Raw genomic sequence first — 18,025 nt, forward strand, 5'->3', positions numbered from 1 at the left:
CAATGATTATGCTGCACTCTTCTTAATCTCTATATAGAACTAGATATTAAAATATTATATGAAATAAAAAAAAATCCTCTTTCTTTATTTCAATTTGGTCCCAAAGACTTTCTAACATTGTGGCTATTGTTTTGTTTTGTTTGCTCAAACTATGTGTCTTTGGCCCTTTGAAACTAGTGAAATTTTATAGCAGAACCATGTTTGAAAATTAAACAAAGAATGTACTTTAGTTAGGAAAGTGGAATTTATTCGTTTTGCATATGTGCATTATAACTGTAAAGATTGACCTTTGTATTGCAATCCTTGTCTATTTAAGAAATATTTTCTTGTTCATCACAGAAAATTGAATATGATGATTAGCTTGCCATTCCTCTTCACAATGGGCTCTCCAATTAAATTTCATTCATTCCTTGTTTCACTGTGTACTATATTCCCCTTGACTAAAATAATTTGAGTTCTTTGAAGTCTTAAAACTATTATGAAACCCATGTACACAGAAGATTGAGATTTTGTATGTGCTGAATTTTGAAGTGGACATTTAAAAATAATTGTTATATCTATGACCTTCCATCTCCCATTTCAGAAACATATCTCTGACTATATTCCAGTGCCTGGAAGGAGCTCCCTTTTCACTTCTACCTCTTAAAATTCATCATTTCCTTAAACTCTAACGCCACCTTCTCATACAAACTTTCTTATTTCTTTGAAGTCAGAAATTTTTCTTTTTTTTTATTCTAACAAACTGTCAGGCATATAATAGATGTTTTGAAAATTAGTTGATTTACAGGTAAGAATAAGATGTTTTGAGTTGCACATCTATTTTTTTCAAGTTATCAGTTTACTGAAGCATATATATATATATATATATATATATATATAAAGCTCACAATTAGCCTTCCTATTTTTGCATTCAGAAAAAAAAATCTTAATAATATTCCCCCAAAATGTATTTCAATAAATATTTAATTCCCATAATAGCAAAATATACTTTTGGAAGGAAAAAAACAGTTGCCCATAGAAGTGGATAATTATGTCTTAATGGCTTAACTCAGTAAAATGTTTCATAAGATCATTAGTTTCAAATTGGCATGCTTTGCTGTATTGAAGGTATGTGTTTCTTCAAAATGGTTAATTAAATATTTAAGATAGCCAAAAATGATCTCTCATCCCAGGTTCATGCCTCTGCAAATTGATGAGCAGTAAGAACATGCCTTTCTTGGTAGATATTATCTGACAAAGGGTTATTAATAATAGAGTGAGAGATAGATTTTTCTAAAGAAAAAAATTGGGCTCAATCTTGATGTGGTTTTGTAGTTAAAGTTGTAGACCTAGAGTTAGGAGTACTGGAGTTCTGGAGACAATGCTTATTAATTGTGTGATTTTAGGCAAGTCATTTAAATCTCTGATACTCAGTTTCCTCATTCATAAAATGTAAATAATAATATTTATATGACATTTCATGGAGCTATGGGAAAATGACTTGTAAAAATTAATGTACTATATGAATGTAATTTTTTATTATTGCTTTATTATTATTAATCTTATTATTGAGAACTAGCTCATAGTTTAAAGGAAAGTATGGGAATCTTCCTTAGCTCCTTGAAAACAAACACAAAAAACCAACAAGTATTGGGAGGATATTTAGAGATGATGGTAAGTTCACTCCAGTTATTTCCATAATCTTTTTCTTGCACACCAAATTCTCTCTTAAAGAGCTCTTTTCTGGAGTTTGCAACAGGAACAATATAATACTTAGTTATGTTATATTTATTTGCTTATTATATTTTCTATTTTGTCTCCCTCATTTATTTGCATGTGAACTTCTTGGAGGAGTATTTCTACTTTTCCTTGTAGTCCCATTACTTAGCACAAGGTTTGATACATTGTAAATGCATGGAAAAAAACCTTGTTGAATTCATTTGACTTATGTTTCTGATTAAGGAAGGATCATGTCTATGTATGTTTATCTTATATATTTATTATTGAATAGTCATATACTGCCAACAAAAATTTGTATTATCAAAGTACACTTGGAATATTCCATGCTGGGAATCAGTGAGTTCAGATTTGACAATTTTCTGATGAGGGAATGATAGGAACAGGTATTTAGAGAAATTCTTGCTAGCTGATTTATAGAACAGCAATGATTCTGATTTTCAGGGAGATAAGCTGTTCCACCTTGCTGGGCAAAGGGAGCTGCAACAGAGATTAAATACTGAACAGGATTTTAAAAGACTATCTCATTCTCTTCTTGTCCCCTAATCAGTATCACATGAAGGTTAAAATTCTCTGAAGTACAGTATACATTTAAAGTCATGTTAATTTACATCAGTGAAAATGTTGTAACTATGTATAGGATTTATAGTCACAAGCAAGCCTTAATAAAACATCACAGGGAAGCTTTAAAGGAAAACATAAATCCATGAAAATTATCATTATATCTCAGGGGAAATCCAAAATGTGTAGGTTAAGAGATTCCATGTGAAAAGTGAGGTGCTTAATTGCAGGTCATCCAGAAACAAGCATTTTTAATCATAACATTACCATGGAAGCTATTAAGAATATCATCATTACTTATGTTCTCATCACTGTTAAAACTAGCAAGCATCATGTTTAAAAAACACAAATTACTAGGATACTTCTGGAATCATGGAGGAGAAAAAACCATCAATACCTTTCTTTCTCCTTCATCTCACACTCTTTCTTAAAATTTACTGTATTCTCAGCTCAACTTCTAGAAAAATTGTTTTCTACGTGATTTTTCAAAGCAGCAAAAAAACAAAAACCTATAAAATGCAGTGCCTAAAAATGTTGTGAAATTCAAATTCACACTTAAATTTTGTGCTACACTTATTCCTAAATTGAAGTATCAATTAGAAAATATTTTCAATGTCAAATAAGAGCTATCCATTATATTTGGTACTGAGTATGCAAGAATAAAAGGGATACAACCCATGATTTCAAGAAGTTTCCTGACTAAGAAAGGAGAATAATATGTACATATATAGGTATCTACAAAACAGATGCAGGTATTTTTGAAGGGTAATTTAATAGTGGCTAAGAAGGGATCAAGAAATTAGAAGGTGGTTCTTATGATGAATCTTGGCATTACCAAAGAGAGTTCTGAAAAGGAAGAGGAGAGGGGAAAGTGAAACCTAGGTAAGGGGAATAGACATTGTCTTTTCTTAAAGAGGTAAGAGATGAAAAGTCATGTGCAGGCAATAATAAGTTCGATTTTAGCATAAAATAAGTGAAGAGGAATAATGTGTTCCCAAATTGATAAATGGTAAAAGGATATGAGCTTTTTTCCAAAAGGAAAAAAATCAAGCTTTCAAAAGTTTATGGAGAACAATTGCTTTAAATCTCTAACTAGAAAGAGACAAATTAAAACAATTCTGAGGTCCTATCTCATACCTTTAAGATTAAAAGAGTTGCCAAAAAAAGAAAAAAGAAAAGGAAACATGTAAATTATGTGGAGGCTATTTGAAAATAAGCATATCAATATGTTGTCTCTGGAGGTGTGAATTGGACTAGCCATTTTAAAAAGCAATTTGGAACTATCCCCCACTCCTCCAAAATTATTAAACCACTCATATCCTTTAACTTACAAATACTATTACTATATCTATAACCCAAAGAAAAACACTGAAAAAGTAAAAGGACGCACTCACACATAAACATGCACGTGCACATGCATATCCATACACATTTTATATGCCATACTTTAGAATATATATTGTGTATGTTTTATATACAATATTTTATGTATGTATTCATGCATGAAAGAAATGATTATTTCTCTTTTATATTAATAAACAATTATTGAATTAAGACCAAGGCTTTTCCCGCTTTCTCCTCCCTCATTTAGATATCAGGTAGACTTTGAAGTGGAAAAATCAAATTTGTTCTAAAAGTAAAGAAATTTTAGTTTAGGTGAATTAGGTGAATTATGGCCTTTGTGTTTTATTCAGACAGGTTTGGGAAAAATGAATACTCCAATTTCTTGTCTTTCTGAAGTACCCTAGATAGATAGATATAAGTATATATTAGTCTCTCTGAACAAAATTGAATGATCAGCATTATGTATCTAAGACCTTTATCCGAATAAGCCCCCCTCTCATTATAATATTAATTCTCTCATTAATTGTCAACCAATCAAATCTGGTTACCAGACTGTGGAAGGTCCCATTCTTCCAAAGGCATGTGAGCAATGAATTCATTCTACAGGGAGGGCAAGTCCTTAGCATTCAAGAATGCCATTGGCTCTTTTTACTGGTTATTGCTAGCATGATTAATAAAATGATTAATTATTCAGAAACTTTGTCTCTCAAACATTTTATAAAATATTTACAAAATTTTTTGTGATGAGAAGCAATAACTGAGAAAAAAATTGCACAACTTCTGGTATTTGAATTTGTCCATACACTATTGTTCTAATAGAAATGAGAGAAGGAATAGCTTTAAAGATATTTGTAAAAAAAAATTTTCTCAACCAATATAAAGTTATGAGAGCATTTTATTTACAAGAATTTATACAGTAACAATAATATTGTAAAAAAAATTTGAAAGACAACTTTATCAATGCAATATACAAAAATATTATAAAGCATTCTTTATGAAACATATTATTCATTTCTGGAAAGAGATGTGCTGGACTCAGAGTACAGATTTGAATATCAATTTGGGAAGCATGTCAAAGGAGGGAATTTGATTTATGTGAGTATATTTGGACACACATACAAAGAGTTTTATTTTGTTTTGTTTTTCTTTTTTTCTCATTGAGGATGGATGCGAAGAAGATATAAAATTGTTCATTGGAAAAATTCCATTTGATTTTCTAAAAAAGAGTAATTTATACCTAGAAAAGCAAGTGGGAACTGAGCTTAGAAGAATTGTAAATGTCCATCAGCTTCATCTATATTGCATCATGGACAAAATTTTTATTCTTATTCAGCTGTGTCCAATTCTTAGTGACCCCATTAGGGGTTTTCATGGCAAAGATACTGGAGGGATTTGCCATTTTCTTCTCCAGCTCCTTTTTACAGATGAGGAAACTGAAGCAAATAGGGTTAAGTGATTTACCCAGCTAGTATGTGTCTGAAACCAGATTTGGATTCAGGAATTGACTCTGAAAATATCAGAACTGTGTTTCATGAATATTTCCTTGGTGATTATAAAAATGAAAGATTGGAGAGGAGAGAAATTAAAGTTGGGTAGATAATTTACTAATCTACCATAACACTCTAGAAGAGAAGTGAAGAAACCCCAAACTAGGGTGGTGATCATGTGAACAGATGGATATAAGAAATGTTCTATTAAGATAATCAATAAATCATTAAAAATAATTGGATTTGGGGAATGAGAGAGGTTGAGGAGTCAAGGCTCATTTCAATGTTGAAAATGTTGTATGACTAAAAGGATAGTGGTGCCCTTGAAAGAAAAAGGGAAGATGGGAAGATTAATTGATTTGGGTATTGGCAAGGAGAGAAAGAGAAAAGGAAAACCCATATGGAAAAACAGTATCTCTTGCTTTGTTACTTGTATGGAGCATATTCTAGATATTCTTCATAGTTTGCTCTCTGGGGATGAAGCCAGAACTCTAGTTTGATTCAGTTTAGACCTTAAGGACCTAATCATGAGAGTGTGGGTAATTGAAATGCAATTTTAATTTTTTTTTTTCAAAATGCAAGAGATGTTAAGCCTCAGGAATATAAACATACTTGAAAGCTTGCACTAAGGAATTTACATCTTTTAGAATCTTCAATGATGTTAGCAGAGAGTGTAAATATCAAGGAGTAAAAGTTCTAAAAGTCCCAAACTGAGATTTTAGGAGCCAAGTTCTATCCCTACTAATAGAGCAATAATAATGGTGCTTTGGCAGCCATAAAAATGAAAGATTGGAGAGGGGAGAGATTCAAGTTGGGTAGGTAATTTTGTAAGTTACTATAATAGTTTATAATGTTCTTTTCTTTTTCTTTTTTTTTCTCAACAGTATTTTATTTTTCCAATTAAATATATAGTTTTCTATATGTATAATAGTCTGTTCACAAAGATCTTGAAAAAATTCTTATGGAAATTTTAAAATTCCTTTAGTACTTCAAAATCTAAATTAAGCAATGAATTTTTATTATTATATATAAGGCAGATTGATAAGGGCAAACTAGTAGTATGATGAGAAGTAATTCCCAGGTAGCAGCCATTGCTTTTACAGTAAAAAGAGAAAAAAGAGCCAAGAAAAAAAAGTTTTCAAGGGAAACTTTGGAGGTCTAATGGATAAGAACATTCACAAAAATTTTTCTTGATTAATAATTTTGTGGGTAAAATATACTTCTGTTTGTGTTCTTTGAAAAATGCAATATTCTTGAAAATGTATCCATTACACAGATATCCTTAGAGCATTTAAACTTTTTTTTACCAATAGTATATTGTTAATAATTGTTAATTATTGTAATAATCGTTTATAATTATTTATAGCAGTTGAAGGAACATATTCTTGTGGCAGAGAGCAGAGTTACAATAAAGGAAGTAAAGAAGCCAAAAAAGTTTAACATCAGTCAGAAAATAAAACAAAACAAATCTTATATTAAGCACCTTCTATGTGGTAGGATTTGTACTAGATGTTGGGGAGACAAAGAGGCAAAAGATAATTCCTACCTTTAAGGAGTTCATAATTTGATAAGAGAAACAACAAATTAAATAGCAGGCTATATAAGGATTTAAATAGAAAATAATTTAAAAGGGGGATGCATTAGGTTGGGAAAGGCTTCTTATTGAAGATAGAAAATCAGATGAGGTGCTGATGAGGAGGGAGAGCATTCAAGAGATAGCATGCAAATCAGAAAATATACCTGGGGCTGAGAGATAGAGTGTCTTGCTCATGAAACAGCAAGAAGGCTAATGTCACTTGATGGAAGAGTATGTATCAAAAAGTAATGTAGACAACGATTATAAAGGTTATGAGTAGATTTCAATATTAAGCACATTTTGTATTTGATTCTAAGAAGCAATAGGGAGTTTGTGACATGTTTAGACTTGGACTCTAGGAAAATCAGTTAGGTGACTGACTCTCCATTCAAGGATTAGTATAAATAGATCCATAATCAGGCTGTTGGGACAATACAGGCAGGAGATGATAAGGGCATGGGCTGAAGTGGTTTTAATGTTTGAGTAGAGAAATGAGCACATTTGAGAGATATTACAAAGGTGAAATAAAAAAAGTTTTGGAAACAGATTGCATGTAAGAGAGAAGGGTGAAAGATGGTAAGGAGTCAAAGATGGCACCCAAGTTCCCAATTTGAGAAAGTGGAAAAATGCTTTTGTCCTCTGCAGTATAAAGAGGATGGTAGGGGACAGATGTTAGAGGGAAAGATAATTAGTTTCATTTTATTTATGATGTCTACTGAGGATCCAGCAAGGGTGTTTGAGATAAAGTTGTCATATATTCATTTTTGAATGTAATTCCACCTTGAATATCTATGAGAAATGACTACCATTCAATAAATATAGAAGAGCTGATTTATTTACCACAATTGTTAATTTAGCCTTCATAAGTCTCTTCTTTATTTCATCATACTTTAAAACTAAGCTTTATGCTAGAAATTCCTTCCCAAAATTTATTTTCATGTATAACATTATTTTTAGGTTAGGGATGAATATAACAATGAATTCAGCTAGGTCCCGATTAGTGTGCATAATGAATTTCCTGAAGTGGTTGCACATATGCAAATTTGAAATTATATTTATATGTAAAATATGGTAATTAGTTCCAGTCCAATGGAAATATGCAAAGTAAATTTGAATACTGTGACCATTTCAGAGGATTCAGTGTTTGAACTAATTGGAAACTGTTTTGAAGCATGCTTGTCTATCTACTTTCCTAACATTGGAATATTATTTGTGAGGTGATTAGTGAGAGCAACTTATGCTTTCAAATTCACTTAAAGTCACCACCCCCATCCTATTTAATTTTCTATTGTTCTACTATCAAAAGGTCCAACTATTGCCAGCATGAACCCATTTCAATAGGGACATGTTGACATTTTAATTATTTCTGTTTATTGTATATCCAGAAGGGCTTCTTGACTCCCAAACACTTAATCACCTACAATTCTTGATGGTAGGTTTGAGAGAGAATGAATTTTGCAATAGTTTTCAGCACAAAAAGTTTTCAGCTACTAGATAGGACATGATGTTGAGACAAAGAAATCAAATACATTCTTAGCTACTTCTAAATCAGATTTTCCTGGTGTAGTTGTTGAGGTCTAGCTTTGGGGTACCTAAATGAAATTAGGGTTAAGGTCTAGTGGCAGGTTTGGGGTACAGATTCGGCACAAGGGGGTCTAGTAGCGGCGCGAGTTCCCAATAAAAGCATTTATTGGCCCAGAGAGCTAGATTGATAAAAGAGGTTTATTATTAGATAAGCAAAGTTAAAGTATAGGCGAAGGTAGAGATAAGGAGGGCACTGGACAGAGGGTCCAGTGGACAGAGGGTCCTCACATGGTAGCCATGTTTGGAATCTCTGCAAAGAGGGGTTCCCAGCGTGGCCTTTTTATAATAGGAGACTTAGCTCGAGGGGCTTTCGGGTGTAGCCCCAAAGTTGGCTCATATCCGGGTGGGGCTGGGAACAGGTCAGATCTTCTATTGGAATTCAAAGGGACCAGGATTTGTGAGTTAAAGGGCAATTTACATTATTAACTAGGAGAGGGTGGGAATCTAGAAAGGAATCTTTCCCGCATCATAATGTCATCGTATTACTAAAATTGGATTTTGAGAGCATCAGAGAGATTGATATTCATTTATAAAGATAAAAGTATATTTAAATCAAATAAATAGTTGAGAGGTTATTATTCATTTTAGATTATATTTATATCCATATTTTGATTCATTAATGTAAATACTTAAGAACAGATTTCAATTTGAAAATGGATATATATTTTCTTACCTTCTTCAAGGAAAGAATGCCTTCTCTTGTCTCTTTGTCAGTTGATATTGAGAACACTCCAATGCCATCACCATTGATGATTGTATATTTCATTTCAGCATTTGTTCCAGTATCAGCATCATTTGCCTTGATTTTTCCTACAGCTGAACCAACTTGAGCTGATTCAGGAACATACAATTGATAGTGTTCTGGGAAGAGGAAATCATATTAATATTACAAACAAAATAAAAGAAACATATAAACAACAAACCTATAATAGTAGATTAATAATATTTTATAAATAATACAAAATAATTGGTATGATTATCACATTTTGTTGTCTGAATGTTTTCATAGTTCATAATGCTTAAATTGTATTATGAAATTGAATAAGCCTATATTCAAAGTTTAGAATGTTTTCATATATATCACTGGTGCAAAAAAAAATCATAGTACATTCATTATATAGGCAAAAATAGCTTTATGTTTTTCATTGATTTTATAATTGAATAATAAAATGTCTTTTGAGTAAAATCTGCCTCAGCATTTGTTAGAATTCCTACAAATGGTGGAGAATATTAAACAATTTCTTCTTATCTTTTCCCCTCTCTTTACATGTACTGTTCCTATCTAGAACAAGGGTAAAGTAGTCAAAAGGTAAATTTAATCTATCTTTAGTTTTCCAACTTGTATATCATTCATGAAATATGATTGAATGAAAAGGAACTGGTATAGAACCAAGATCTTTACATAAGAGATATATAATAAAAGAAATGCAGATGCAAATTAGCACAAATAAATATAGTTACTGATAAAATTATATATAAATTTGTATTTAACAAAAATATCTTTTGTGTGTATACATATATATTATTTCTGGAGTATTTGCACTTTTAATGATGCTATTAAATTTATCTATATTATCAGAATAAAGTCAAATAATAGGGTAGATTTTTACAGAAAATGAATTAACATAATCATAAGTTATAAGGATACATATACCAAGATGAATATATCATGGTTTATAAGGTTTAATATACTGTGGCAAACTAAGACCAAATTAAGTGGTTGCATGAAGTCCAAGCTTTGCAAAGTTTTGGAGATAAAACAATAAATCCAATGAATCATAAACAAATGACTTAAATGTAGAGTATGTAAAAGGGAATAATGTACAGTGAAAATCAAGTCTAGAACTAAAGAGCAATGAGCTTTCAATAACTGACCAAGGAGTTTTCATTGTAAGTGTAGTGATCTGAACTTTTTTATAATTAATATCAGCTCTTTGTTTCAAAACCCAAATTAGAGATTTTGTTTTTGTTTTTAATTAGGGCAAAAGTTTTTGAGAAGGAATAGGAATGAGGGAAAGGTGATATCAGATGAAAAATTCCAATTTTGAATACAGGTTATTTTGGTGAACAGTATGGGCTACCCTACAGAAAGTCTAAGCAATCTTCCAACAAGAATTAGAGAAAAATGAGACTTTGTGAAAAGGATATCATAGATAGCAAAGCACAGGACCAGGTAACAAAGTAAGGTTCTGCCTCATGATATAGCCTACATCATCGAGAAGATTAAGATACAAAAGACAGGGGGATGGTGATTTCTAGACAAATAGTGAGAAGAAATGGACTAGGGATGAAATATCACCCCAGAAGATGGGTTTCCTGGAATAAAGCTGGGATCAGTTGTATCTAGTTGTATCTCTACTTTATTTTTTTTCTCTCAAAATGTTTTTATTGGATTAGAAAAGTTCATTGTTGTGTAACAAAGTTTATATTTGGATGAGAAATATGAAGTTTTAAAAATTTCTGTTCAGTGTGTGCTGCATTTGGAAAGATAACCATAGTTCAACTGCATTATTTTAAGTTAATTCCATGTTTACAAGGTACACGGGAACTACCAGACTGGGTTTCTTTTAATTAATTGCTTAATCACTCAATCTAATTTTTCTCATCTATTTTCACATCTCCATTGATTGATGAAATTCTTTTTTGGGGGAATGGACTAGCTGTTGGATTGTTCTGTTAAATTTTATTTTTCTTTCTGGAGAACTGCAGTCTCTTTGATTGTGAGAAAAGTTCTATATTTCAGTGTGTGTACCCATGTATGACTTTTATAGTTAATTTGTTTCTACTTATGAATTTAAGTATATTTGAGATTTTCATATTTAAACCTAACAAACAAAAAATGGGTTCTACTTAAAAACTTTTCCTCCCCCTACTTTCTAGGGAGAGGTTTTAGAGCAGAAAGATAAAGACCTTTCAGCAATATGTGGAATTTCCTAGGGAAGATCCACCTCCAAATACTATGAGCCAGCAATACCAAATGCAAATTGAAATGGAGGTCATTAAATTGTACATAAATATACTTGCTGGTGCATAGTTAGAAATATGGCTAGAAAACAAATTTATGCATATTTTATTGTGTTTTCATTCATTTTTAAAATATATTTACAATTACATTGTAGTGTGGTTCAGGTTACCTAATGGTGTTTCATGCTAAATTTGACATGTTAGTTTTGACCAATAAAAATTTCTGACTTACCCAATAGCTCAGTTCACAAGTGACAGAATAAATACTTGATTCCAAGTGTTTGTAACTCTAAAGCTAATTTTCTTTATATTATCCTAATCTGGGAGATTGAAACATGGGCCAATTTGTAAATAAATAAATCAAATATCAAATTATAAAAGTAATAATGTTGAGATTGATTCAGTGTAGTGAAACAATCATGAATTCCCCTTCAGAACTAATTTTGTTGTGTATAGTGCACCTATTTTAATGACATCTATGATATAAAATAGAGACATAGTTAAAAAATAATTGAATGAAAGTGGATTGATCACCTTGGGGACAAAAAAGCATATGAAATTAAAAAACAAAAAAGATTATGAGTACCTATTATGAGATAAAAGCAAAGAGAAAGGGAAGAGACAAAAGGAATATTTTGAAGTGAGGGAATGGGAAAAATAAATGATTAGATATCATATAGGAAAGGAGAATGTGGAAAATGAAAATGGCAAAACACCAAAATGTTAAAAATTCAGATAAATATTCTACTTAAATAATCTTAGTCATCAAAAGAATAGAAGAGATGGATGACAATAAATGATAATATGACAATGATCAATGAACATTACAAACTTTGTGGGATCCTGAAGAAATATATCACTGAGAACATCAGCAAGTGAGTTAGTATAAAGCCAAAATATCTCAAGGGAAACAGTGAAAGTTATGAGGATGCTTTCTGGATAATGGATTTCACTGAGCTTAGAAGAGTTACACAGCTTTAAAAATTTTAACAATGTATTAGTATAGCTATAGAAGTAAAGCAGGACTTAATTATCAAATTCAATTCCCTTATTTTATAAATGAGGAAATTGTAGCTGTGACCTGATCAATTGGCACACCATATAACAATCAATATATATGGTAGCTTCTTAGTGTGCAGTCACATTTGATCTCCAATAGTGGATGATGATTCATCTATATTAATGATAAAAGTAATATTTTTGGGGGGAGGAAGGGGTTTAGATCTATGATTCTGGCTTGCTTCTGATTAGGCATGGTCACAAGCAGGACTTGTACCAACATTGCCTTAGCTCCAAGGAATGGATGACTCCAAGACAGTTAGGAATGGATAGCATTTTTTTAACATTTTATAATCAACTGCTTAACATGTGATACTTCTATTAATCCTCAGAAATTCCCTTAGAGTTAGGTATTATATCTTATTTGTAGATGAAACAATATATTATAAAACTTCTTTATTCTTATGTGATTCTTTCTATGAAAGGTAATTAAACTAAAAGAAAGATATACTTCATTCATTTAAATTCAGTTTAACAAATATTGTGGTTGTTCAATTGCTCTAGCCATGTCCAACCCTTCATGATTTTATCTGAGATTTTCTTGGCAATAATACTGGAGCAATTTTTCATTTTCTTCTCTAGCTCCTTTTTCAGTAAGGAAATTGGAACAAGCTGTGTTAAATAAATTGCCCAGAGTCATATACTTAGTAAGTGCTGAGGTCTGATTTGAAATCAGGTCTTCATGATTTCAGGGCCTGTGTTCTATCTACTGTACCTTCTAACTGTTCAACTTGTTAAATAGATACTAAGTAAAAGAGCACTATGTATATCACTGGGAAGGCAAAACAAAAATAAGGTGGCTTTAAAGGGAAAATAGGATACTTTATAAACAAACCTGAAAATGCCAATCATGAAAAAAAAAAATCAATGAATTTGCGAAAATCCAATTATCTAAACATTAAGTGATTGTGGAAGATGATAATTCCTTGTAATAAGAATATGGTTGCTTGTATTTAATTTCCAATTTTAAATTAATTATATTTTCTACAGAAGTTACACAAAAATGTGGGGCAAAATTTTTAAATGTATCATTTAAAGAAACTTTTAAGTGTTTATATTTTATATTTAATATTTATTAATGAAAATAATTAGAGCTACCAGTTATGTGGAAAAAAACAATGTATTGTTAAATTCTGTTATATACACATGTTAAAAGATACAAGTGTTTGAGATAACTAAATGTGTTATACACAAAATGATATCTGATATAACAATAATATTTTAATGTACAACTTAATTTCCTGGGGAAGAATTTAATCTTAGATAATTTCACAATGCAGTCTAATCAGCATTTCTAGCACTGCCAAAAAATTCCTTAGAGAATTTTATTTTGAGGACAAGAAACAGCCAAGGATAAAGAGATATAATATTTCCAATGAAAATACAAAGAAAACATGGTAAGTCAAATGGGACTTTCCATCTGTCTTCTATCTCCTTACATATTATACAGCTATCGTGGCAACTTAGCTAGTTAAGGAAGCCAATTAACTGAATATGATTTCTTTCTCAAAGGAACAAAATTTCATAGCTTTATTCCAGTGTTTGTGTACATTTCAGCCCTATGTGAAAAAAAAATGACTCTAATGGCAATATTGCTTTGTAGATATGTAAATGTAAAGGGAAATATTTATGTACTACCTGAAATTTATTCAGTGCAATTCAATAAACATTAAATGAATATTATGACTATTATGTAAAAAACTCTATGTTTATTATTGAAGATACAATGGCAAAAATAAAATAACCCCCATTTCAACAATTATCAGAAATCAAATTCACCCCAAGTTAAACTACCATAACAGTATTCTTAAGCATTTCCATCAAGTCACACACTACTTGAGAACATAGATTGTTTATCTTTTGTCAATAATTGAAGAGCTAAGCATTTTGATATGAATATATTATTAGATTTTATTTCTTTGCATCAACTCCCACTAGATATAAGATTATTTACTTTAAGTTGAAAAATCTTGCAATCATGTTTATAAAGGATGGTTTTCTTCAAAGTTGGAAAAAGAAAAAAAAATACATTTGTAGCCCATTATAACTCTGGATCAAGGAAAATGGACGGAATTCCTCTCTCATTGGACAATTATTCAAGACAAACTATAATATTCTTTTAGGAGGAGTCAAGATGACAGAGCAGAAGCAGCAATCCACCTGAACTTGCCCAACATTCCTCTAAAAATAATTTCGAAATAATACCTCAGATTGAATTCTGGAGTGGCAGAGCCAACAAAGGATCAGAGTGAGACATTTTTCTAGCATAAGACAATTTCAGGGATTTGTAGGAAAGGTCTGTGACACCAGAGTGAGGGTTATCTCAGAGGGCTCTTAGAGGCAACAACAGCAATGAACCTTGGAGATTATGGGAAATAGCAGCTTGTACAATTTGTAAGAACTTCTGGCACTAATTATAGGATCTGACACCATTGAGCAATCAACAATATAGCTCATATGCAATTCTGGGTCACAATTTCAAATAACAGTTCCAGAATGGAGGGGAGCCTTTGTGCTCATTCGTGTTAATTGGATTCGAATACAACAGGAGATCCTAGAAGAGTTAAAGAAAGATATGAATGGTACAGAAATAATCGAGGACAAAAATGAGTGATGCAAGAAAATTATGAAAAGAGAATTAACAACTTAGTAGAAGTGCAAAAATGATAAAGAAAATAAAAGGTTAAAAACAGATAGAGACTAAGGTAAAAGAAGCAGAAAAAATCCACTGATGAAAAGAAATCCTTTAAAACAGATTGGTCATATCTTAAAAGAGATACTAAATCTTACTGAAAAAAAAAAAAAAAAAAGCCTTGAAAGTTACAATTATTTTTGCTGGATCAAAGGGTATACCTAGCTTTATAGGTATTTGGGTATAATTGCAAATTAGTTCTAGAATGTAGACAGCTTACAACTCCACTATTAGTTCTATCCCAAAGAGATTATAAAAATGAGAAAAGGACACATATGTACAAAAATGTTTCTAGAAGCTCTTTGTATTGGCAAAGGATTGAAAATTGAAGGGATACCCACCAATTGGCAAATGACTAAACAAATTGTGGTATATGAATGTAATGGAATGCTATTAATTCATTAAGAAATAATGATTCTGAGTGAAGTAAGCTGAAATAGAAGAACATTGTACACAGTAAGAACAATAGTCGACTTTGATAGCTTTAGATCTTCTCAGTAGTACAATGATCTAAGACAATTCCAAAAGACTCATGATGGAAAATTCTATGCACATCCACAGAAAGAACTATGGAGTCTGAATACAAATTAAAACCAATTATTTTCACTTTTTGTTGCTGGGTTTTTTTTTTTTTTTTTCATGTTTTCTTTTTTTTTGTGCTGAATCTTCTTTCACAATATGATTAAATATGTTTAAAATGATTATACATATACAACCCATATCATTATATTTGCCATCTTGGGGAGGAGAAGGGAAGGGAGGGAATAGAAATCAAAATTTTATTACAGTGAATGTTAAAAACTAACTTTACATGTAACTACATGTATTAGAATTGGCCAATTGGAAGCTAATGAAGCCATAACATGTCAAGAAACAATAAAATAAAATCAAAAAAATAAATGAAATAGAAGAAAATAAGTATTTCAATGGAAAACCAACTAATATGGAAAATAAATTAAGGAAACATAATTTAAGACTTATTAGAGTATTGGAAATTTATGACCAAATAAAGAGCCCAGACATCATAATTCAAGAAATTATAAAGGAAAATTGCCTCAATATTTTACATCCAGAAGGCAAAATAGAAATCAAAAGAATCCATCAATTAAGAGCAGAACCTAAAAGGAAAATATCAATGAATATTATAGTTAAATTCTATAGTTCCCAGTTAAAAGAGAAACTATTTATTCAAGCAGTTAAAGAAAACATTCAAATACTGCAGAACTGCAGTCAAAATCAAATAATACCTAACAACTTCCATGTTAAAACAATGGAGAGATTGGAATATTATATTCCAGAAGGTAAGGAATTAGGATTGCAACCAAGAATAAACTGTTCATCAAAAGTGAGTATATAAATGGATATTACCTTAAATAGAACATTTTCAAGCTGACCAAAACTGAATAGAAAATATATTCTTTAAAGACAAGATTCATGAAAAACATAAAAAAGTAACCATTATATAGAAATCATACAGGGCATATTAAAATTAAAATGTTTATTTCCATATATGGGAAGACATTCTATGAATTCCTAGGAACTTTATCATTATAGGGCAGTTAGAAGGAGTCTACAAGCAGAGATAATGGATGTAAATTTATGGCAATATATTATGCTGGGATAATCTCCAAAAAAAAAAAAAAAAGAGTTGAGAAAGATATGCACTGAGAGAAAAGGGAAGGGTGAGGTATAATGGGAGAATTACATTGCATAAAAGAGATGCTTGAGAAAGATATTTTATAGTGAAAAGCAAAGAGGAAATAGCGAGTTAATCTTTTAACCTCAAATTCAATTAAATTGATTCAAAAAAGGAAATTTCACACAGATATGGAAATCTATCTAAACCAGTAAAGCAATAGGAGGTGAAGAAACATGAAAAAGGAGTGAAGGGTGATAAAATAGAGGCAGCTTAATGGAAGCAATGGTCAAAAGCAAAACAGACTTTTCAGGAAGAAAGGGATTAAAAGATTAAAAAAAAAAAAAAAGGAGAAAATAATTAAGGGAAATATATGGTAAACATAACTGTGAATGGGAATGGGATGAACTCACCCATAAAATGGAAGGGGAAAGCAGAATGGATTATAAACAGAATCCTACAATTTATTATTTACAAGGCATATACCTGCAACAAAAAGAAACACACAGAGTTAAAATTAAAAGCTGGAGTACATTGTATTATGCTTCCACTGAAATAAAACGAAGAGCTAACAATAATGATGTCAGAGAAGACAAAACAAAGATGGAGTTAATTAGGGAAAAAAAAGATAAATTGGGAAACTATATTTTTGATTAAAGTACCATTGACGTTTTAGAAATATAGATAAAGATATATATGTGTATATATATATATACATATATGTGTATATGTATATATACAGATATAGTTACAGATGTAGTTATAGATAGAGGTTATACACACATATAATCTGGCTGTGTATTACTTTTATTGAGCTATATCTATCAAAATATATTTATAAATACATATGTGTGTGTATTAGAACAAATTTCTCTGTTAGGCTAATTTTCCAAACATTTGGGAAATTGGATGAAATTTATAAAAATAAGAACCATTCCCCAATTTATAAATAATCCAAAATTAAGTTTTCAGGAGAAGAAATCAAAGCTATGTATAATTATATCAAAAATGTGATGAAAATTAGCATTGATTGGAGAACTATTACTTATATTTTGTATTATTTTAATAATATTGCTCATTTTTCTTTGCATCATTTCCTACAAGTCTTATCATTTGTTGCTTTATTGGTCTTGTTTGGGCAAAACATTTTTAACTTAATGTAATCAAAGTTGTCATTTTTCATTTTGCATTTCATAATGTCTTCTGGTTCCTTTTTGGTCATAAATTCCTCCCTTCAAAGATCTGATAGATAAATCTAAATTTCTTATGGTGTGATCTTTTATGTTTACATTATGTACCCATTTTGATTTTATCTTGATATATGGTATGAGATTATTGTTTCTAACCACTTTGTGTTCTAGTATTTCATACTTTTTCCATCAGATTTTTTTCAAGTAGTGAATTCT

General features: G+C 30.7%; 1 protein-coding gene across 1 annotated transcript in view; it reads right to left on the reverse strand.

Annotated features, from left to right (window-relative positions):
- CDH18 (cadherin 18) overlaps positions 1-18,025 on the reverse strand; it is a 518,729-nt gene that overhangs the window by 155,594 nt on the left and 345,110 nt on the right. Inside the window, exon 6 of the mRNA XM_051969876.1 lies at positions 8,942-9,129. Within this exon, the coding sequence (XP_051825836.1) occupies positions 8,942-9,129 (188 nt within the window). The remainder of the gene's footprint in view (positions 1-8,941; positions 9,130-18,025) is intronic.

Source organism: Antechinus flavipes, chromosome 1 (genome assembly GCF_016432865.1).
Source record: "Antechinus flavipes isolate AdamAnt ecotype Samford, QLD, Australia chromosome 1, AdamAnt_v2, whole genome shotgun sequence".
NCBI classification, from domain to species: domain Eukaryota; kingdom Metazoa; phylum Chordata; class Mammalia; order Dasyuromorphia; family Dasyuridae; genus Antechinus; species Antechinus flavipes.